Source organism: Cervus canadensis, chromosome 21 (assembly GCF_019320065.1).
Source record: "Cervus canadensis isolate Bull #8, Minnesota chromosome 21, ASM1932006v1, whole genome shotgun sequence".
NCBI classification, from domain to species: Eukaryota; Metazoa; Chordata; class Mammalia; order Artiodactyla; family Cervidae; genus Cervus; species Cervus canadensis.
The window spans coordinates 34,771,528-34,794,706 of NC_057406.1; the positions used below are offsets into that span (position 1 = coordinate 34,771,528).

Here is a 23,179-nt window from a genome sequence, read left to right on the forward strand (position 1 = left end):
GAGCAGAAGAGATACACAAGACACGCATGTCCATCGTTCCTTGGCTCCTCAGCTGCAAACGGCATTCTGCATGTCCCATGAGCGCAGAAACCCAGTGGGCCCACAATGCCAAGGAGTTCAGCAACATTTGAGGCTAATTTACAACCCAAGTGTCTACATTGATGATTGAGTCAGTGGGAGCACTGAGAACATTCTCTCCTTTGGAACCATAACTTGCTTTCAACTCAAATAGAAGACAGTGGTGTTTTAAGAAACACAAAAGGACTAAGAAACCCTATCATATTCTTTCCCCCTCCTGTTATCTATCCAAGCATTTATGCTGTATGTTTTGACATAGAAGAAAAGGGGAAAACATTGGGCAACTCACAGTCCCTTTTCCTTTCCACCCTTACTTACTCATCAGTAAGCCAAAGGTAGAGAATGTTGGTTGAATGCACATGAATCAGGAAGTGAAATTAAAAAAAATAGTTGAAGTACTTTTATTTAGCATTTCCATTGTTCTGGGAAGAACAAAATACATAAGTGTGTATGAGCTACAAAATACGAATTGTGTAGTTTCAATAATTTCACAGTCTGAGTTACATTTGTGCTTAATGGAATTATATTTATTCTTATATTTGCACTTTTCTGTTCTTAAGGATTTGCACAGAGTGAAGTAGGCAAAACTTGTCCAGGGCCTGTAACACTTTAAATGTTGTCAGAGCTCATGTGGGGCACAAGATAAGGGGCATAATATATTGCACAATATAAGAATGAAAGACAAAATTCATTCAAGTAATAAAATTTTGTTTTTAATTTTTACATTATTTACATTAAAATAGCAAGTGAAATCACCATAACAAGTTAAGGGAGAGGTTGAAGTAGAAAAGAAAAAAGATTTTAATATACTCTTGTCCTGTTTTTTAAACAAATGATCTCACATTTTCATTTAGCAGTGGGCTTTGCACATTAGGTGTGCAGCCCTGAAATGGAAAAAGCAGAAAATGATATGAGAACATCAAATTTGAAGCAATGACAGGAAAACATTTATACGACTTTTTCTTCAAACAATTACAAATAAGTGTTATAGCTACTCATTCTAAGAGAATGATACACTTTTAAAAGTTCTGAATTATCTGCATCACTTAAACATAGCACCTTTGTTTGTTTCCCATGCATCTGGCAGTGGGCTACTGGAGATGCCTGCAGTAACAAGAAGTCCTACACTAGGGGGCAGCAGCTACCCTTCATCAACCTTCTGGGGCTCCAACGCGGCAGGATTAGGAGTCCTTGAAGAGACCGGCAGAAAGTCTACCTAAGAAGTTTGCTGTTTATTTTAATTTGCCTTGCTGTATTGTTTTTGAAAGTATATGGGCCTCTTACCCCCAAGGACTTAAAGTGTTTCTTTGCCAGAAAAGAAATAAGTAGTAAACATATTTTATTTGCTCACACTCTGTGACTCATTTCTAAAGTGACAAAGTAATACAGTCTGAAAGATGGTTTAAACTGTTTCTCTGTAAAACCTGGTAGCCATTGGTCATTTTTATCTCCCATGCATTTGATCAAAGGGAACAACTCATTTCACTGAGGCCACTTAGCAGCTGTCAGGCAATAATTTTGTAATTCACGAAGGGTGTGCAGATTTCAGACAGTACTGCCAAGACTGCCAAGGATTAGTAACCATTACAAAGTCCACACTCAGTCACTCAACTTGGCTTGAAGCACTGAGGAATCAGAGTGTCCTAAAAAAAAAAAAGAAAAAAGAATCAGAGTGTCCTAAACAGAAACAAGAATCCACAAGTCCATATTTTTAAAGGAAATAGTTTACAAAACTGACTTTATTTGCCCAGATATGGAAAGCTATCCAGTTACCATGAAGTGGGCATAGCATTGCCCTACAGATGAGTTGGCTCAAACATAGCAGCATCATATTCAATTGCTCCAACAAGATTTCCCAAGTGAAAACTAGATTGAAAGTTCAGTGAAACAATATAAGAAGAACCGTTGCTGGATATTCCAGACTCTTTGGAAAGACTTTGTAAAAAAAAAAAAAAATATCTCAGGTTATCACCAATGTCCAGGGAGGTGCTTCTCAACAAAGGCAGTTCTACCCACGAGGGGCATTGGGAGGTCTGCAGGGTATTCCTGGTGGCGTCAGTGATTAGAGGCACTACCACTACGTTACACAGGGGAGAGCAGGGCTGGTAAACCTCCTACAATGTACAGGGGAACCACAGACAGTGAAAAAGTATCATCACGTGTGCCTCACAGCTTTTAATGCCCTGCCTTAAATTTACCAGGGCATCCCCGGTGGCTCAGATGGTAAAGACTCAAGGAGACCCAGGTTCAATCCCTGGGTTGGGAAGATCCCCTGGAGAAGGAAATGGCTACCCACTCCAGTACTCTTGCCTGGAGAATTCCATGGACAGAGGAACTTGGTGGGCTATGGTCCATGGGATTGCAAAGAGGTGGACATGACTGAAGTGACTAACACTTAAGTTGACCAGTGGAAAACTTGTGAATAATCTTTTGATCCTGGAAATGAAGTCTATTTTATGTATAAGCACAAATCATTTCTAGTGTGTTTTTAATAAAATTGAGCGTTCCAAGAATATAACTACTAGGTTCATCGAGGGAAACTTGTGCTTTAGTTTTTCCAAACTTTACCAGTCATGAAGTATCTCTGAAGATCATGTCACCAGCAGCATCTCCGCTTGTGGTACTGAGTTATCAGCAGAACACACTGGCAACAGTTTGTGTCAGTAACTTTTGATTTATGGTAATTCTGTGTGTACATTTAAATACAGTGAGTTCCCTATGTATGAACCTTCAAGTTGTAAACTTTCAAAAATGCAAGCATATTATAAACCTATTTACCTAGGCTAAATTTGTTGGACTTATGAACAAATTGGACCTATGAATATGTTCTTGGTATGGAACCTATTAGTATGTAGGAGACATACTGCCTCTCAGTCTTCATTCAAGATGTCAAGAATACAAGAGAATCAACTTGAAGATTTTCCTACATCTCTTAAATTCCACATATTATCAGTGTAAGCATATGACTACACTGTGTTTTATAGTAGAGCTATATCTATGTATTTTCATATATATTAATATATTTTTTCCAGTTATTTCTTCTTTATATTACAGGGAAAATATTACATATTTTTAGATTATGTGTATTATAAATTATATTTTCTATGGATTTTGTTTCAGGGTAGTAAGGGAAGATACCAAAATATTTATTATATAAAGGGGGCTTTTCGGAGAAGGCAATGGCACCCCACTCCAGTACTCTTGCCTGGAAAATCCCATGGACCGAGGAGCCTGGTAGGCTGCAGTCCATGGGGTTGCAAAGAGTCAGACATGACTGAGTGACTTCACTTTCACTTTTCACCTTTATGCATTGGAAAAGGAAATGGCAACCCACTCCAGTGTTCTTGCCTGGAGAATCCCAGGGATGGGGTCGCACAGAGTCGGACACGACTGAAGTGACTTAGCAGTAGCAGTAGTTGGGTCTGATAGGTTTGAGATCCAAGGTTCTAAGGGTGTAGCTACCTCACCCTCATCCCTGCCCCCTGCCCCACCATACTCTTGATGTTTGCATAGAAGGGAATAGTAATTAACAAGAAATGGTTACTAGCTAGTCCATGAACAAATTTTTCTTCTGATTAATAGTTTTTTAAACAGTTATAAATTGAGCATTCTCATACTATATGGGTATAAATATAGAATTGTGAAAAGTACATAATAATAAATGTCATTCATTAAGTATTATTAAGTGCCTCCTCTTGAGAGTCCCTTGAACTGCAAGGAGATCCAACCAGTCCATCCTAAAGGAGATCAGTCTTGGGTGTTCATTGGAAGGACTGATGTTGAAGCTGAAGCTCCAATACTTTGGCCACCTGATGCGGAGAGCTGACTCATTTGAAAAGACCCTGATGCTGGGAAAGATTGAGGTCAGGAGAAGAAGGGGATGACAGAGGATGAGATGGTTGGATGGCATCACCAACTCAATGGACATGGGTTTGGGTGGACTCCAGGAGTTGGTGATGGACAGGGAGGCCTGGCGTGCTGTGGTTCATGGGGTCGCAAAGAGTCGGACATGACTGAGGGACTGAACTGAACTGAACTGAAGTGCCTACTAGGTGTAAGACATTTTGCAGTTAAACAGATAAGTGTCTAAATAGCAACAAAATTATTGTTACCATAAAGAAAATCTCATTCTGGAAAAATGAAATAAAACAAAAAATATGGATTTAATTTAAGGCTATTTACTATACATGACAAAACAATTGACTGGGTGAAATTTTCATCTGGATATTTTGGAAGCATTTAATTTGTGAAAAAAGTGAAAGCATTAGTTGCTTAGTTGTGTCTGATTCTTTGTCTATAGCCCTCTAAGCTCCTCTGTCCATGGAATTCTCCAGGCAAGAATACTGGAGTGGTTTGCCATTCCCTTCTCCAGAGGATCTTCCCGACCCAGGGACTGAACCCAGGTCTCCTGCATTGCTGGCAGACTCTTTCCATCTGAGCCACCAGGGAAGCCCTATTGACTGCATAAAATTTTCGTCTGGATATTTTGGAAGCATGTAATTAGAATCCTATCCATATCAGGCAGGTTAGGTCCCAGTAAACCAAAAGCAGAGTAGATATGCAAAAAAATAAGATGAAAGTAAGATTTCACATTAGGGGGATAAAGCAATTTTTAAGAAAATAACTCAGTAATAAAATGATACATTTTCTTGGACACAAATATATATTACTTAGAGTCAGAATTACATGACTGTAAAATTAGTTTTTTAAGTTCTTTTATATGACTATTTGGAATCAAATTCTTTATAGTAAATTTGGTGATAGAAAGAAGCAGTCTTCAGCAATTATTAGGGACAAATTAAACATTACTATGGAAATTTGTTTTTCTTTCCTCTGACTGGTTGCTAAAATCAGGTATGGACTAGCAAAGGGCAAAACAAGCCTGGGGAGGGTGGCTGTGTGACTAAAGCAAGTTGCTTAATCTCTCAGTGCCTGGGTTTCCTTATCTGTTAGCTCCTACCTCATACATTTCATAAATTAGTACATGCTATGTGCTTAGCACAGTACCCAGCAGTATATATAGTAAGGGGCACGTAGCAAATAGCCACTGTCGTATCCCTTTTCCACGCCAGAAATACGAAGACTGTTCATGGGGACAATCACCTAACTCAGGAAGGGCCATCTTTTTTTTTTTTTTTAAGCATTAACTATGCTACAAGGATACAGGGCATTACACATTCTATTTTTTTAACTTTTTAAGCTTTTTACTTTATATTGGAAAACAGCCAATTAACACCATTGTGATAGTTTCACCTGGACAGCAAAGGGACTCAACCACACATAAACATGTATCCATTCTCCCCCAAACTCTCCTCCATCCAGACTGAGAAAAGACCACCTTGACCCGACTGGACTCACGTGAGTTCCTTAGCAATTCAGGGCTCCAGACATGAGATCTGTCTGGATGCAATTCAGGGTAGTTGACAGCCTGGGACTCCTGGGATGTTCTGACTAAGCAGATATTCAGTTTTGTGCTGGTTAGAAATATGGAAGGTTTGTGTGGATTTTAGATACAGGAGTTTGTTACCCAGCAACAGACAGAAGTTCTTGAAGAAATTCTGAGTTACCTCATATCTCATTCGTGAAACAGCTTCCTGTTCAGTGGCTATTGACTCTGACCACAGTGAACCCAAGAGCTCACGGTCCTCTGACCTAGGAAAACCCTCACATGAGAACTGATTAGATGGTGAGACACAAAGATAACTAGTTTCACAACCTACGGAGAGGTTGAAGATCAGTCTCATTGTCTGGGGAGCACGAGGAGCAGGGCCACCACCCCTCACTGCCCCCCACAGGGGCAAGCGTGGGAATGAGCTGCAGAGCCTCTGCAGCTCCGAGGCCCCAGAAAGCGCCGACCTAGCTGGGGTATGCTGATCCCTCATCCCAAGCAGAGGCCACACCTATCTCCCTTCCTTCCTGAGCTTCCACAGCATGGCCAGGGGACTCACCCAGAAAGCAATGAAAATACAGCAAGTCTAAGATGACGTCGTTTAACCCTTATAGCTATTTTTAGCTCATTAAAATCTTCCTTTTTACAGGCAAGGAAACATAGATTTAAAGAAGTAACACCTAAGGTCATAAAGCGGATAAGTGAGACTGAAACTAGGCTGTCTCACTTCAGAGTCCATGCTCTTGACCTCTGTGCCAGACTGCCTCCTAAGAACCAACTACAGCTAACGTTTGTTTAGCATCTGAACATCCATGAAGCTCCAAACACTCAAGGATCTTATACCATCACCGTTTCTTTACATCGGTAAGGAAATGGACAGAAGGATGTGTGAGCAATTTTCCCAAGTTTATGCAATTAGACAGTGGAGCCAGGATCTGCACCCCAGGCATTTTGAATCTCAGCAGAATTTACAATTGGAATGCTCAAATGGAACAGGGTGAGCTATGCTGAGCACCCAGCTTAAAGGGAAAGAGTGCTGAGGCCAAGACCTTTGCCTATTTTTGCCTTTGCTTTGCCTGTCCAGACAACGCTTTTACACGGATAGGATTACCCGATGATAACCTGTATCCTGGTTACTGCATTTGTCCAGTCTAGATATACCACAGTGATATGTAGGATTTGTATAATCTGGAAATGTCTTGTCCATTGAAGATGGGTATTGCAGAGCACACCTTGAGATTTAAGCAATATCCTTAAAGTAATAGGTCAGGAGTATTCCACTCCACATGGAAATCCTTCCAGCTTTAGTGAGCAAGTACTGTCTGTCTAAGCCAAAGCCTTTGACTGTGTGAATCACAATAAACTGTGGAAAATTCTGAAAGAGATGGGAATACCAGACCACCTGACCTGTCTCTTGAGAAATCTGTATGCAGGTCAAAAAGCAACCGTTAGAACTGGACATGGAACAACAGACTGGTTCCAAATCAGGAAAGGAGTATGTCAAGGCTGTATATTGTCACCCTGCTTATTTAACTTATATGCAGGGTACATCATGAGAAACGCTGGGCTGGATGAAGCACAAGCTAGAATCAAGATTGCTGGGAGAAATATCAATAACCTCAGATATGCAGATGACACCACCCTTATGGCAGAAAGTGAAAAAGAACTAAAATGCCTCTTGATGAAAGTGAAGGAGGAGAGTGGAAAAATTGGCTTAAAGCTCAACATTCAGAAAACGAAAATCATGGCATCTAGTCCCATCACTTCATGGCAAATAGATGGGGAAACAGTGGCTGACTTTATTTTGGGGGGTTCCAAAATCACTGCAGATGGTGACTGCAGCAATGATATTAAAAGACGCTTACTCCTTGAGAGGAAAAGTTATGACCAACCTAGACAGCATATTAAAAAGCAGAGACATTACTCTGCCAACAAAGGTCCATCTAGTCAAGGCTATAGTTTTTCCAGTAGTCATGTACGGATGGGAGAGTTGGACCATAAAGAAAGCTGAGGGCAGAAGAACTGATGCTTTTGAACTGTGGTGTTGGAGAAGACTCTTGAGAGCCCCTTGGATTGCAAGGACATCCAACCAGTCCATCCTAAAGGAGATCAGTCTTGGGTGTTCATTGGGAGGACTGATGTTGAAGCTGAAACTCCAATCCTTTGACTACCTAATGGGAAGAACGGACTCATTTGTAAAGACCCTGATGCTGGGAAAGATTGAATGTGGGAAGAGAAGGGGACAACAGAGGATGAGATGGTTGGACCACATCACCAACTCAATGGACATGAGTTTGAGTAAACTCTGGGAGTTGGTGATGGACAGGGAGGCCTGGTGTGCTGCAGTCCATGGGCTCACAAAGAGTCGGACATGACTGAGCAACTGAACTGAGCTGAACCGAACTGTCTGTCTAAGATGCCAAGGCTCAGAAAGAGATCACAAGATGACAACCTTCCAACCCCCTTGAGGACAAAAGCTCTCTAAAATTTTCACGCTCATTCCACCACTGTGATCTAATAACCGATTACTTACTGTGGATTTCAGAAGACCTGACAGGGAAGAGTAGTTAAATCTATAGGGGATTGCTGAGCATGAGAAAGGAAATAGAAATAACAATCTTGGTTACAGTTGAAGCCCCCAAGCTGGTCTTGAGCCTCTGCGGTGCCTGTCTCATAACACTGGCAAGCATCACCAGGAGGTTTTGTGAGCTCTGTGATGTCTGCGATCACAAGGACCTTAGCGTCTAAATGTAAAAGAGAGTTATGGACATCAGTAACCTCATACCCATTTCAACACATTTCCCCTCCCTCCCCCGGGAAAACTATGTTTTTCAGCTATAAAACATGATATAGTGTTTCACCAGTTTATCTCTTTAGGGTCAGTTGTAAAGTTTATTTAATGTTATCTCAAGTAACATGGGTGCTCAGTTGTGTCCGTCTCTTTTGCAACCTCATGGACTGTAGCCCACCAGGCTCCTCTGTCAATGGAATTTTCCAGGCAAGCATACTGGTGTGGGTTGCCATTTCCTACTTCAGGGGATCTTCCTGACCCAGGGATCAAACTCATGTCTCCTATGGCTCCTGCACCGTCAAGGAGATTCTTTACCACTGAACCACCTAGGAAGCCCTAGTTAATTTATCAATGATCAATTTATAATAAATATAGAATATACTATTCTCACAAGATAAAACTTTCTCAAAAATATTTTCAGCCCATGAAGTAAAAAGTAATGCAATGCTTTTCTCAACTACATAATAAATTATCAATACTGCCAAATTTTACCTATTTCCAATATTAGAGATATTAAACTTTTAGAAGGTCCATTGATTTTATGGGTGAATGGATGCACTAGCTAATTTTTAAAATATGTACTTAATGCCAGGCATGGTTTTAGGTACTGGGGCTATCCAAATTAATAATTAACCAAAACCCAATAGCCTACCTGGTCAATATAATCAGTATAACTTCATGAGCAGCAGCAAGAAAAGTAAGTCCACTGGAAGTATTCTAAGTGAGGACATTTGAGGAAAATTCCAAAATAGAATTTAGGAGACATTATTTTTGTCCTATTCTGGCTCAGTTACTTTGCTGTCTGTGTGAGCCAAAGAGCATGCATTCTCCCTCTGTGAGAGGAAAGGGGTGACAAGCACTTCAAATCAGCTATGTGTTTTTTGGGCAGAATCCATCAATGGTAAGACAAAACATTTACAGTTTATTGTAAACCTAGATCCAAACTGAAGGAAAAATATTCCTGAAATATAACCCTGAATTCTTGATAACAGTACTTTGGAGCTTGACAGATGTAAAGATGAGCAATTCAGGAGTTTCTTAGCAGTCCAGTGGTTAGGATTCCACACTTTGATTGCCAAGGGAAGGGTTCAATCCCTGGTTGAGGAACTAAGATCCCACAAGCCACGTGACACCATCAAAAAAAAAATTCCCAGGATTAAGAATCACTCACTACTATATATAAAATAGATAACCAACAAAGACCTACTGTAAAGCACAGAGAACTATGCTCAATATTCTGTAATGACCTACATGGGAAAAGAATCTAAAAAATAATGAATTTATGTATAACTGAATCATTTTGTTGTACACCTGAAACTAACACATATTGTAAATTAACTATGCCTGCGTGCTAAGTCACTTTAATTGCGTCTGACTCTTTGCAACCCTATAGACTGTAGCCCACCAGGCTCCCCTTTCCACGGGATTCTCCAGGCAAGAATACTGGAGAGGTTTGCCATTCCCCCGCCTCCAGGGGATCTTCCTGATCCAGAGACTGAACCCATGTCTATGGCATTGCAGTCAGAGTCTTTACCACTGAGCCACCAGGGAAGCCCCAGCGTGTGTGTGTGTGTATAGGCATGCACGCGCATGTGTCAGTCACTCAGCTGTGTCCAACTCTTTCCGACCCATGGATTGTAGCCCGCCAAGCTCTTCTGCCCATGGGATTTCCCAGGCAAGAATACTGGAGTGGGTTGCCATTTCCTTCTCCAGAAGATCTTCCTGACCCAGGGATCGAACCTGGGTCTCCTGCATTGCAGACAGACTCTTTACCATAAATCAACTATTTTCCAATAAAATTGAAAAAATAATAAAGATGGGCAATTCACCTTTAACTCTGCCAAAATATCTATTCCCAACAGCCAGAAAGAAAAATGACTAAAACCACAAATGTGGGGAGGGGAGCTGAGTATTAAACTTCCAGATGTCTTGCAGGCTGATGCTAAATCCTGTGAGGAGAGCCAGCGCATCTAGGTCCTTACCACAGCCAACTTTCCAGGAAAGGAGTCCTAGTCTCCACAGGCAGGTGGAGAGTTCACTGACATGACAAGCCAACTCAACAGCTTGACATCCAGTCCTTTGAAACTGGACAATCTGGGTGCAAGCCAGGTCAGCTGTAAGAAGGTAGGCCTTCATCGACAGGTAACACAGAGGTCTCACAGTGAGGGAGATCCAAACTACCATTCTGCTGAGTGGGGCTGGGTAGGAGGACTGTGGCTAGAGCACCTAATTTCTCAATGTCATGAATTTCTCAGGACTCTAGAACTAGGATGGAGTTGATAAATACAGATATATCATCCTTATTTCTCTAGAGACAGATGCTATTTAAATTAGGTAGACATAAATGATATGGCTAATATTTATCTATTTGAAAATGTATTTAAGGGAACATGTATTTAAGCATCCCCTTTAGTTCTTAGTTTGGGTTGTGAATTTTGAGTTAAGAAAATCTGTTCATCACATAGTGTCAGTGGGTACTTGATGTCCACATAACTTACAGGTGGTGATGTCGACCCTGATCTCTGAGTGAAGGTGGTACTTCCCAGGGTTCTTCACTATAAATTACTACTTTTTCTTTCCATACTAACTTTGGATGTGAAGCCTGATCCCAGTCTACACTCAAGCGGGATGTTTTGTTTACTATTTATTTTGAAAACACTTCAAACTTCCAGGAAAGTTAACAAGAATAGCGTGACGAATTCCCATATATCTTCGTCTAGTTTCTCCCTGAGAGCATCTTCCATACATGCTTTATCAGTCTCTCTCACTTCCTCTATAAATCTGGTATTAATACTATTTGTATTGTTATTGTTTTGACTAAACCGTTTCAGAGTAAGTTGTAGACAGCTTTGTCCCAAATACTTCCACATGTATATCCCAAGAATAAGGAGTTCTTTCATAGTCACACTACAGTGATCAATTCCAGGAAATTTTACATAAATACAATACTATCATCAAATACCATATATTTCAGCATTTCTGTTTTTGTCTATGATGGAGGATCTGGTACTAACCTTCTCACCTTAACTATAAAATTAGACAAAAAGTCTAAGCAAGTGTTTTCAGACATTGGAGAAGCAACAACACAGGGTAGAGCGGGCAAAGAATCAATCCCTGAAGGCAGGGAAACCTAAGAGGGGAGCCTCATGACTCCCGGCTGTCTGCCTGGGGAAATTCACCTGCTCGCAGTGTAGCGATCAGGAATCTAAGCTGAGAGCAGCGGTCCCTCTGAGTTGAGGAGGAGGAGATGGGGCCTCGGGCAGCTGAAGCACTGGAATCTGCAAGGCAGGGCCTCAGAGGCAGGAGCTGTGCAGTTTATATAAATGCCATCATGAGTTCACACTGATCCTTCTAACTCTAATCTAGTATCACAAGGCTTTCCCTAGTCTTCTAGTCCATACTTCCGGCACTCTTTTAGAAACCCAGAGCAGACTGGTAAGCTAGGTCACCATTCTCATTGTCAAGTCTTTCAGCTGAAGAAGAGCTTGTCAGGGATGACGTGACAAAAGGAGGGACCAGGAGCAGCCATCACTTGTGTGAACCCCTGAGGACAAATGATAGAAAACACAAAAAGTAATGGATTTGGGGACAGAGGGGGCCCCAAACATAAGTAGAAATTTAGAGGGTATACTCTACCTTCTGGAGTGCCAATTAGATATTATCTAACTGAAATTTCGAGTTATTTAGGGGTAGTGTATTTTTTATTTACCTCAATAATTATTTCACCGCAGCGTCTTCATTTCTGAACTCTTCCTTTTGATTCATTTCTCTGTTCTCTAAGTGTCGATCCTTCAGTAATTTTTTGCTGAAAAAGGGGTTCATGGATTTGGTTTCCCTTTATTCAATGATTTTCAGTCTGAGTTGCGTTTTGTAATGACCTTGGCAGTTTCGGAAAAACTGTTGGCTTCTGGTCATCCTCTCAGACCAATTCAATCAAGTTCTCTGAGCATATGATTCATGCAACAGAGGTTTTTAAGAAATTCCTCAAGTGGTTCTAATTTGCAAACAAATACTCCCAATTTCAAAAAAAATTTACATAAATAGGCTTTCTTAGGAAAAAGAAAAACAAAGGACCAAAGAAAATTGCAAGCAAAGTTCAAAGAAACAGCCTAGGAGTAACCCGAAAATCTGGTCAAGCACAGATTCTGATTCAACAGCTATGGAATGGCAACTGAAATCCTGCTTCTCTAATAAGCTTCCCCCAAATGCCAATGCTGCTGGTTCATGCACCACACTTCCGGGTAACGAGGCTACTCCTCTGTCCTCTGCAGTGAATGTTGCTGTGGAAGAATCTGGAGCTACCTGAACTTTTCCTCTTTTTCCCCTTTTGGGTAGCTTGATTCTCATTCCTGGATATTGATAAGATTCTCTTCTTTGAAATTCAGATTTAGTTAGGTTACGGGTATTAACAAAGAACAGAATGAAGATTCCCACTTTGATATGACATTTGCTTCTAAATTTTTTTTCTGGTGCCCAAATGCGTAACAGTTTTAGCTCTTGATGAAGACGGTCCATAGGATAGGCACGATACCTGGTCAGCAGAGTGGCTGAGACTCCTGTCTCCTCTTTTGTACATTCATTCTTAAAATAAAATGCCATCACTTGAGGGAATTGGAGTGAGTCTGTTCCTTGCAAACAAAAGAAATTAATTAAAACATTAGAAACCATAGATTAAAAAATACACAATATGCAGATCAAGATAAGATAGAAAGCTGTGTCAAAAAAACATCAATGCAAAAAAAAAAAAGTACTTACAGTGATGACTGGCAGATAGTAAGGGGCAGATATTTTCTTAATTTCAATGTGCTTCTTACAAATAATTATTTGAACTAGACTGATTGACAGATAATAAATAAGAGAAAATGTAGAAAATTACAGAGCCAAAAAGGAAGGGAAGAGAGAATACAGATTAAAATGTGATCCTAAAAGATTCTGGAAGACTTAAAACCAATTAAAAGCTGAAAACTGAGAAATAAGAAACTCTTCAAGGAAAAACAAGGTGAAATCTTAAACCAGGAGAATTATAAAATCTTACAAAACAGAAAGTACAACATGGACTACAAAATAAGCTGAATAAAGATGAGAACAAGAAAGTAAAATTTGCAAGGATACCAGAGGGTTAACTATTAAAATTAAAATAAGAATGAAAGTTATGAAATAATCTTAAACAGATGAAAATCAAAATAAAAAAGGTTGAAGGTGAACAGGGTAATAAGGAAGATATAAAATAGAATATGAGAGTAGGATTAAAGATAAATATAATTAATTTATACAGACTTTAAAATACCATCAAAATATATATTTTTAAAGGTTTAAAAGTTGGAGGAAAAGAAATAGAAAAATGTCTCAAAACATACAAGAAGAAAGAAAGCTTAGTGCTTTTATAGTCTTTCTCCAGGGGACAATCTGGTAACTCAGCAGTGGTGTCCTTAGGTGGAACCCAAGGGGACAGAGAGCAATGTGACACCTTGGACATGGAGGCTTCCCCATTGCTCTCCTCAGCAAGTGCCAGAAGCCAGCCTCACCAGCAGTAATCAGAGAAGACAAATAGGAGGTATTAATACGGCAGACTCACAGCTGGACGGCACCGCCCTGACCCAGGAGGAACTCCCCAGCCTGCCAGCCACATTCATGCCTGGATTATCTCCTCCAAATTTAGCCCACACTCAAGAGTCAGGGGAAACTACTGTCTCTGCATCAATACCCACAAAGCATCAGGTGTCAACAGTTGTCTTACATATCTAGACAATTTTTTTAGGAACTGGGTTATAGCCCCCAGATTTTAAAAAGAAAGGGGGGGGCGCATTTTACTCTCCATTATTCTTGCCTGGAGCATTCCATGGACAGAGGAGCCTGGCGGGCTGCGGTCAATGGGGTTGCAAAGAGTCGGACACAACGGAGAGACTAACACTTTCACACTTTGATAAATGTTTATTAGGCATCTTGCCGGTCCCTGACAGTATACTAGACTCTAGGAATACAGTGATGAATGAATAACAGAACTCCTTTAACAGAAATCTGGACTCACTGCGTGGGAAGCAGAGTGGTGGTTTACCAGTCATCAGTGACACAAATTGAAAGGTTGGCTCTGAACAGAAGGGTGCCTTTTCCTTCTGTAGTGGAAGGAAGGAAAACGCAGGTGTGGGAGGAGGTAGGTAGGAAGGGTGAGAGCTGGGACAATGATGCCTTATGACTTGAAGTAGGAGTTTCCTGAGACTGGGAAGATTCGCAGAGGACTTGAGGTAAGTGGGACAGAGGTCTGAGACAGAGGAGGGTCATAAAGGAAATCTGAGAAAGGGCTAAGGACAAGTCAACAGTCATAGCAGCGAGGGCCAAGAGAGGCTGGAGATGGTGCCAATCTGAGCAGGGGCAATGTTTGGGCGCCCGGGTGTGGAAGACACACCCAGTTAATTACAACACAATGTGAACAATCCCAGGGTGACAGGGTAATTTATTGAGACATTATCAATGTCTGTTCTCATTGCGTTTTTCCCTTCACCCATTTTCAAGAAAAACTTCAGGGCTACTTGTATCAGGGAAGTTTGGGGTTAAATGCTTGAAGAAAACCTCTCATCATGCCTTCCTCCCACCCCACTCCCACCCTCCTTTAAAGCAGAGGTCTCAGAGTGACTTCCCCAGGCTAATACTTTTGACACACATGCTTCATTTATAAGGAATAGTGTTTTGAGGTTTTTAAAAATAGTTGCCAACATTCTGGGAGTAGATTTCACATTAAAATCTAGACTTTAGATTCTTCTGGAAAAGTCCAGTGACCTGGAAGTCCTGGGCGACCTTTTCACCTGGCTATGATTAGTTGGAGTCTTGTCTGCCTCTCTTACGGGGGTACAACCTCCAGTTCACTGTGGCCCCTGTCATTCTCCATGGTCTTATTCTCAGCCAACATCGCTTATTGAGGTTAACTGCCTGGTTCCTATAACCCTCTCCAAAGTTGGAGATTACCTTAGGGGTAGAGGCGGAAGCAATAAGCCATTGGGGTCACAGATCTACGGTTCTTCTGACGTGGCAAAGGCCCAAGTAGGAATGGGGACTCAACACCCCTAAGGTCTGGATTCCCAGCCTCAGCAAAGACTATACCAAAAGTGACAGTCTTGGACACTGACAAGTATTTCAGACAGCATGAGGATGAAGAGGGCCTTTCCTTATCCTGGAGTCCCAAGTACTTGTCAAGTCCTAAGGAGCGTGGAAGTGGGACGGCCCACAGTGACTGAGATTTCTTCCCACCGGCCCTTGGGAAGGTGGCTTGAAGTTAGACTTAATGAGAGAAATAAGGACATCATTTCTTGCACCCACATGCTTCTGCAGTAAGAGTTTAAACAGCCAAGTGGAGATTTAAAGAAAGGGCTAAGAGAACACAAAGCAAAGGAATAAGTGAGGTTCCCTTTTGATTCAGATAGTTCTGGAAGTTTTGACAGAGGAGATGTAATTTGGGCTGAGTTTTGACGCATGAGTAGGAGACTTCCAAATAAGGTTATTTCACCCAGACAAACATTTGAGAGTATAAAGCATATTAAAGAACTTGTGGTAGTTCAGTGCAACTAGGGCAACTGATGCCCATCGTCTGGTTGGGGGCAACAGGAGAAGGGGCAGAGTCAAGGGAAGTGAAACTAGAAGGGACATTGAAGTTTTCATGACATCTTCAAGTAATGGCTTGTCTCTATTCTTTCGTGCGCTGTTGATATTGAAAGAGTTAACAGCTGGCAGTGTGGTCAATGCATGGGAAAGAAAGACTGCGAAAAGGCCACTGAGCAGGTTCTTGCAATAATCCAGATGTGAGACGATAATACTTGGAACTAGGACAATGATTGTGGAAATGGAGAGTTTGGATTTCATCAGCCATTTATTGAGTGCTTACTGTATGCCAGGCATTGTGCTAGATGCTGAGCATACACTGACAAATACTGACTGACTCTCCCCATGAAGAAGCTCATTGCCTAAGGGACAAAGGTTATCACACCTGGCAGAGCCAATGAAGACTAGAAGCATTTGGGACCTTCAAGCCCTATGTACTGTAAATTCCATCACGGGTTGAAGTCTGAGGGTCCCACTCAGTTCCACGCAGGCTCAGTAGCCATCTGAGAGCTGAGATAGAATCTTTGAAACTTACTTCTTCTACAGGTTACCTCAGGGGATGGGGAAATGATCAGTCTAATTTTTAATTTCAAAGGAGGTATTTCAGTTTAGTGAACAATTTCTTTTAACCATAACTTGTAATCATTTGGACTAAGATGGAAATGATATTAGTTCTATTGTTAGGGGAAATCTATTAATGCTTAAATACCATATCTATAATTTTATTGCAACAATAAAATTCAATCAGCCTCCAAATCACTCCCAAGTCGTTTCCCATTTGCAGGTATCAGGAGTTAACTGCCTTTGACTCCTTATCACTTACTGTGTCACCCAGGTGCTCAATAAGTATTGAGGAAATGAACTTTAACATGCAAGGGTTGCTTTGAGAGGCGTGTTCTGTTGTCTTTAGTGAGGTAATCAAGCTGAAATGCTTGCCAGAGATGTTCATTCATTCATCCAGCAAATGTTTATCGAAGATCAATACATGTTAAGTAAAAAAAAAAATACATAAAAGGCAAATAGGACTTCTTTGGTGGCGCAGTGGATAAGAATCCACCTGCCAACGCAAGGGACTCTGGTAGATCCCTGGGGTCTGGGCGGATTCCACTTGCTGCCAAAGGGCAAAGCCCCTGCACTCCACAACTACTGAAGCCTGTGTGTCCTAGGGCCAGCAAGCCGCAACTGCTGAGCCTATGTGCTCCAACTACTGAAGCCTGTGCACCTAGAGCCCAGTGATCTAGGAGAAGCCATCACAATAAGGCGGCCATGCACCACAATGACGAGTAGCCCCTGATCACTGCAACTAGAGAAAGCCGGCTCGCAGCATCAAACAACCAAAACAGATTAAAAAAAAAAAAGCAAATAAGTATTTACTTATTGCCAGGTACCATTCTTGGCATTAGACAAAGAGCTGTGAACAAAATAAAGTCCAGGTTCATCCCAATGAGACAAGCAATAAACCAATTATATGTCTGTGTATTCATATAAATCTGTACATACATGATGTCTGGGTGATTCCTGCTATGAAGAAAAAAGAGCAAAAATAAAATGATAGATAAGTGGCATTTTATATATTGTCTACAGGCTGCTTAGGGGGAGCCTCTCTGAAGAAGCTGGCATTTGAGCAAAGACCTAAAAAAAGGTGGGGGTGCGGTTGGAATCAGCTATCCCCCTTCTGGGGATTGAGTGTGGCAGGCAGATGGATGAGCAAGTGCACACATTCTGGGAAAGGATCAAGCTTGTCCTGTTGGAAGAGCAGCAGGGAGGCTAGTAGGCTCCAAGAGGTGAGGGAAGGGAGAGGGGAGGGGAACTGATGCCTTTTGCCTGGCATCTTCCTAAGCACCAACTGAAAAAAATCCAGTGCAGGGAGAGGTATGATCTCTAGAGGCCATAAATAATAATTGGTTGGCAAATGCCTGGGAACTTGCAAGGCTTTATTGCAAGTTTTGAGCACCATGATGGGTGATGAATACGTCTATATGGGTCACTGCTGTAAGCCAATGCTTGGCATATAGTAAGAGCTTGATAGATATTTGTTGACTGAATGTTCAAAATCTACCTTTGCTTTTTCAACTTTCAGAGTATTACTGATAACTAATCTGTCTCCTACAAACACTTTGGGTGGTACACAAGTGTTATTCAAACTCAACCTGCAAGACATTATGCATACATATTATTAGCAAACAACCATGAATTCGTTTTGTGCTTTGGGAATGTCTATTTGCTCACAGCAGTCTGCCTCCAGGGTGGCACTCAGCGTGCCCTTTACTCTGGAGTTTACAACCACTCTAGCACGTCTTAGCAAATACTGGCACCTGACTTGTCCAAATATTATTGGCAACCCCCGAGCTCACTTTCCATCACATGACCAGAACCAAATCTGCAAAGGGGTAGAGAGGCTTCTCTATCTTTGTAACACTGCCGTGTGCACCCGCCTGGCCAAAAGGCCTCACGAACTCCACATTCCTTCAGAGGAATTACTCACTTTAGATCCTTTATAAACATGCACGTTTCCAGACGTGTTACAAAATCAAGTTACTGCGATCACTTCAAAAAGCCCAAGTGTGAGAGTTGCTCATTTTTCCTAACAGAAAGCGTTTCTAAATAATTTTTGAAAATATAACATAAAACCCATCCCCCAGCCCCTGAATAATTTCCTCCACTTTACTGCACCCTGCACAATCCTTTAGGGCCATAGACTCACTCCTTTTACTTTACACCTTGCCTGGAAAGTCCCAATATATTTATCACAAATAAATCCCCTACTGATTAATTAGTGAGAATTCAATTTGCAAAACTGAGACCAATGAGAGAAGCTCCCCCAAACGCCGCCCCCCCAACCTTGCCCTCGGCCACTGCCAGAGTTTTCTCCAGCAAGACGTGCTCAGGTCAGGCCAGGGTCTGGCCCGCGTCCCGGCGCCGCCGGGTGTGTCACAGGGTGTTACCCCCACCCCCCAGCTTGTCACTTCCCCCGGCTGCGGCCAGCCTGGGCATGAAGTTCCCGCCCCCAGGCCCTCCGGGGCGGCTGTCGACCTTCCTCTAACCCGCGCCCGGCAGGGCTGCTCGGAAACTGCTGTGTCAGAATGGTTCGAGGAGCGTGGAGTCACAGCCAGCTTTAATTCGGGAGGAATGACTACCGCGGGCCGGCCCGCTAGGACTCGGAGAAGCAGGGTGCGGCGCAGCTGTCGGGAGGGTGCGTCCCTGTCCCCGCCCGACCGCCTCGCCCAACCCTCTGCTCGGCCCTCCGCCCGACCGCCCTCCAATCCGCCCCAACCCCAAGCCGGCTCCCTCGAGTCCGTTTCTTGGCGAGGGGGCGGGGGTCGGAGGGGGTCGGCGGGAACAGGGGGGCAGCGCGCAGGCGCAGAAGGCAGCGCGCCGGAGTCTCCAGGTCCCCGCCCCGCCCCCTCTCACGTGCCGCGCAGCGTGCGCCGCGGCATGTGCGGGTGCACGTGACAGCGCCGCGTCCGGCCCGGGCTCCCTCACCCGGCTCGGCTGTACTTTGAACCCGGGCGTGGGAGGGGGGAGAGGAGGGGGAGGGGGCCCGGAGGAAGGAAAGCCGGGCGGGGACGGGAGGGGGAGGCCGGCCTCCGGGAGAATGATATCATCGGCCGATTTATCGCTAGGCAACCTAAGAATGCGTCTCTCTTTCCAATCCTAGAGCTCCTTGAATCTGCAGGCTGATGACATTATTCCCCTCTTGCTTTAACTCCCCCCACCACGCCGCGCTCGAACGGCGATTTCGGAGCTAGGGTTGGTTTTCCAGTTTTTAAATGAGTACGTTTCAAACACAGGGCTCAGAAATAGATCCTTTATCGCGCCCACTTGTCTCTGCAGAGCTTGCCAGGATGGCTAGTCGGGTTTCTTCACCAGTTTGGTCTCATGCGGACAGCACAGCTACGTTATAGCTATGCAGATAAGCCCCGTAACACGTATATACTCGAAAACAAAACTCCGCTTAAACCACCGAAAGAGAAGCCGGTGTCTTTAAAATCCCCTGTCAGAGGGATTTTTATAATTACTCGAAGTAACTGAGGTCTTAAGAAATTTAATCCAAACTGCAGTCCCCCTGTCAAAACTAGCTTTTGAAACACTGCTTGAACCTGTAAAGCCGCATATGAAAGCGAAGTTTTACAGAGTTCCGTGGTGGATACTCAGCATGCCTACCCATATGTAAGAGACTTCAAAATGAAACCGTAAAGTTGTGAAGTGAAGTGAAAGTCTCTCAGTCGTGTCTCACTCTTTGTGACCCCACGGACTATAAAGTCCATGGAATTCTCCAGGCCAGAATACTGGAGTGGGTAGCCTTTTCCTTCTCCAGGGATTTTTCCCAACCCAGGGTTCGATCTCAGGTCTCCCGCATTGCAGGTGGATTCTTTACCAGCTGAGCCACAAGGGAAGCCTTGTAAAGTTGACAACACCCTAAAAATACCCCATATAAAAACTGTAGCAAATCACCCTCTTTTCTACTTCCTCAATTCTAAAGATTCTCTCGGTCCAGATGCTTGGCTTAGCTTGATCCCTTCTTTCATGGAGAAACTTGAGAATCACTAGGTACAGAGGGGTAGAGACAGAGGTGGTAAACTCACCAGATTATGTGGGGACTTCCAAACCAAGGAGAAAACCTTTCTGGATGTCTCCAAAGTGAGTAGACAGCAAAATTGTATGGTTCTTTGTAGGGTACGTTGAAAATTGTTAGTCCAGAATCTCGCCATCATAATTATTTCATGCTCTATGACATAATTTTGAAAAGGCTATCTATCACTGCGCTAATCTTCCCTTGTTCACCAAAAACATACAGTCTGCTTCTTATGACCTCAAATGGACTGGCTTACCTCATTTAAAGAGAAAACCTCAGCCTATCGCCCTCCTAATTACTATACTATAGGATAATAGTATAAAGAACATTGGACTTAAAACCAAAAAATCTGGTTCTAGTTTTGATTCTGCTACTTACTGAGCTACCTGACTTGGGATTAGTTGGCTGCTTCAGCTTTGTCCCAGAGGTTTGGAAAAACAGGCTTTAGGATTCTTGTTTCCCTCTAGGGTTCCTTTCTCTCATTTCCCCTTTGGGTACCGAGTGGAGCACTTGGATAATCATGCCCCTACCTGTAGGGGAAGAAGTCATCCTTAGTTTCTTTTGAAGATTGATGGGTGAGGTGAGACAGAGCTGCTTGCCAGGTACTATTTTTTCCCCCTTTACTTCATTAGATATTATCAAGTTATGAATACTATTCTTTGCAGTAGGAAATATCATGACCCTGCCTCAATCCCACCTTATGGCCCAGATCCTCAGGAGGAGACGATGGGGAGAGTCAGTATGGCAGTCAAGTTAGAAGGAGACTTGAGACGTTAGGAAATACTTACTCAGACCTCAAGGCAAATATAACCAATTAAACGGTCCTGGTGCTTAGCACATGACCAGACTGCGCCAGAGCCTTCTCTTTGGAGATGGACTTACTCTCCTATTCCTTCTGTAAAACAGAGCTACCTCTTAAGGTCTTCTCTGGTCCACCCAGATGAAGTTAGCAACCTTCACCCCCAAGTATGATAATCACAGCTACAGAGCACTTACTATGTTGCATTGTAATTTATTTTAGTGTAGGTCTGTCACCCCTAGTAGACTTTGCGATTCTGAGATCATTAATCTTTGATTTTCCAGCTCTTACCACAGCACCTCACACAAAGTAGGAGAAAAACAAATGCCCATAATCCCTATTTCTTGAATGTGTACGCTCAAGGAAAAAGGAGTCTGTTGCAATCCACACACAAGAAGTCTGGAACCTCTAAAGGCTCTCCAGTGGGCATGTCTAAATTCAGAGGCTGCATCAGGGCCTACATGTCTTCCCTGTCAGTTCCCAGAGTGCTTTATCTGGACCTGCCAACTAAGATATCCAAAACCCAGAGGCAGAGGAGATGGTACACCAGAAGCAGGGTCCAGAGTCATCCATGAATCAAAATGCAGGATCAGTTTTCACTGAAGGCCATTGGTCCCCTATTCCTATCAACCCAAGAGAAAGAGTATTCATCAAATCAAATAATTGGCTTCTGGCATTGGAATTTATTTTGTAGTAACTGTAAAATAAAACCATTTTTCTGTAATAAAATGATTAAATATAAAGTGTTTGAAGGCTTTTGCATAAGTGTTTCTGATATGGAATATTGCTGAGAATGTGAAAGTTAAAGGAAGAAAATAAGTTGGCAAGATCAACATGTCATTGATTCTACAAGCTCACAGAATTTAGAGAAGCGCCCCTCAGGTACTCTGTTAGAACGTATTTATTCTCATTTTATAGGCGTTTCAAAGGGTGGGGTTTTGGTTAAATGGTTTCCCAGGCTACAGTAATTCAGAAGTAGCAAATTAGATAAGACTTGGAGGCAAAGGCTCTGACACATCAAGAAGTGAAGCTGGTAGCCTGACCCTGAGTAAAGAGACTGAAATAAAAGCAGATATAAGGACTCAAAAAGGAATTTAGTACAGTTTCCAGTCTTCCCAGATGATATTCGTAGTGCAAAAGTGATGTTTATAACAATGACCCTGAATTATTGAGAAAGGTTAACTACAGATAAGGTATTTCTTTCTAAGATATGTGTAACATATTTTACTAAGCTTTTCACTGAAATACTAAAGAAAAAATAAAGAAAAAATAGACAATGTTGGCACCTGAACATAGAAGCTTCTGTTTTCTCAACCATTGTTTCATGGGGCACATATCATTCCCTGAAGTCACATAAATGGACATCACTTAGGTCAAGATTTTAAAACATCAACTTTTACAAAGGTTTAGTTTTACATTTGTTCAGAGTTTTCAATGTGGAATCACTGAACAAGTACAAGAAACCTAATTTTAAGACAAATGTCCAATTCCTTTCCTGGAGCATTTTTTTTAAAAGTATGTGCTGCACATTTTTTTTAAAAGTATAAATCCCATCCTAATCATAGAAAATATATGATAATTTTCCATGTTGATCCCTTATTAAGTTCTATGAAAAACTGGAACTTACACTGGGCTTACGTATGCACTGTATTGGGAGTTACGCATCCTCATGGGGGCTTCCCAGGTGACCCCAGTGGTAAAGAATCTGCCTCCCAATGCAGGCAATGCAAGAGATGTAGGTTTGACCCCTGGGTCAAGAAGATCCTCTGGAAAAGGAAATGGCAACCCACTCCAGTATTCTTGCAGGGAGAATCCCATGGACAGAGGAGCCTGGTGGGCTACAGTCCATGGGGTCACAAAAAATCGGACATGACTGAAGTGACTTCACACACATATGCACTGTATACCCAGTTGGCCTTATTTAAAACAGCACAGTTAGAACAATGGGTAGGCCTA

General features: G+C 42.4%; 1 protein-coding gene and 1 long non-coding RNA gene across 2 annotated transcripts; one reads left to right on the forward strand and one right to left on the reverse strand.

The window, feature by feature from the left end:
• Positions 1-939: 939 nt before the first annotated feature.
• LOC122423774 lies at positions 940-13,123 on the reverse strand. The gene is made up of 3 exons (XR_006264217.1): positions 13,014-13,123; positions 12,790-12,886; positions 940-1,721 (listed from the first exon to the last, which is right to left on the reverse strand). It is a non-coding gene; the product is annotated as an uncharacterized LOC122423774 (long non-coding RNA).
• A 3,991-nt stretch (positions 13,124-17,114) lies between these two features.
• On the forward strand, positions 17,115-19,301 carry LOC122423152 (translation initiation factor IF-2-like). Its single transcript, XM_043439920.1, has 2 exons — positions 17,115-17,131; positions 18,626-19,301. The coding sequence occupies exons 1-2, from the start codon at positions 17,115-17,117 to the stop codon at positions 19,299-19,301; spliced, it is 693 nt and encodes a 230-aa protein (XP_043295855.1).
• The last annotated feature ends 3,878 nt before the right edge of the window (positions 19,302-23,179 follow it).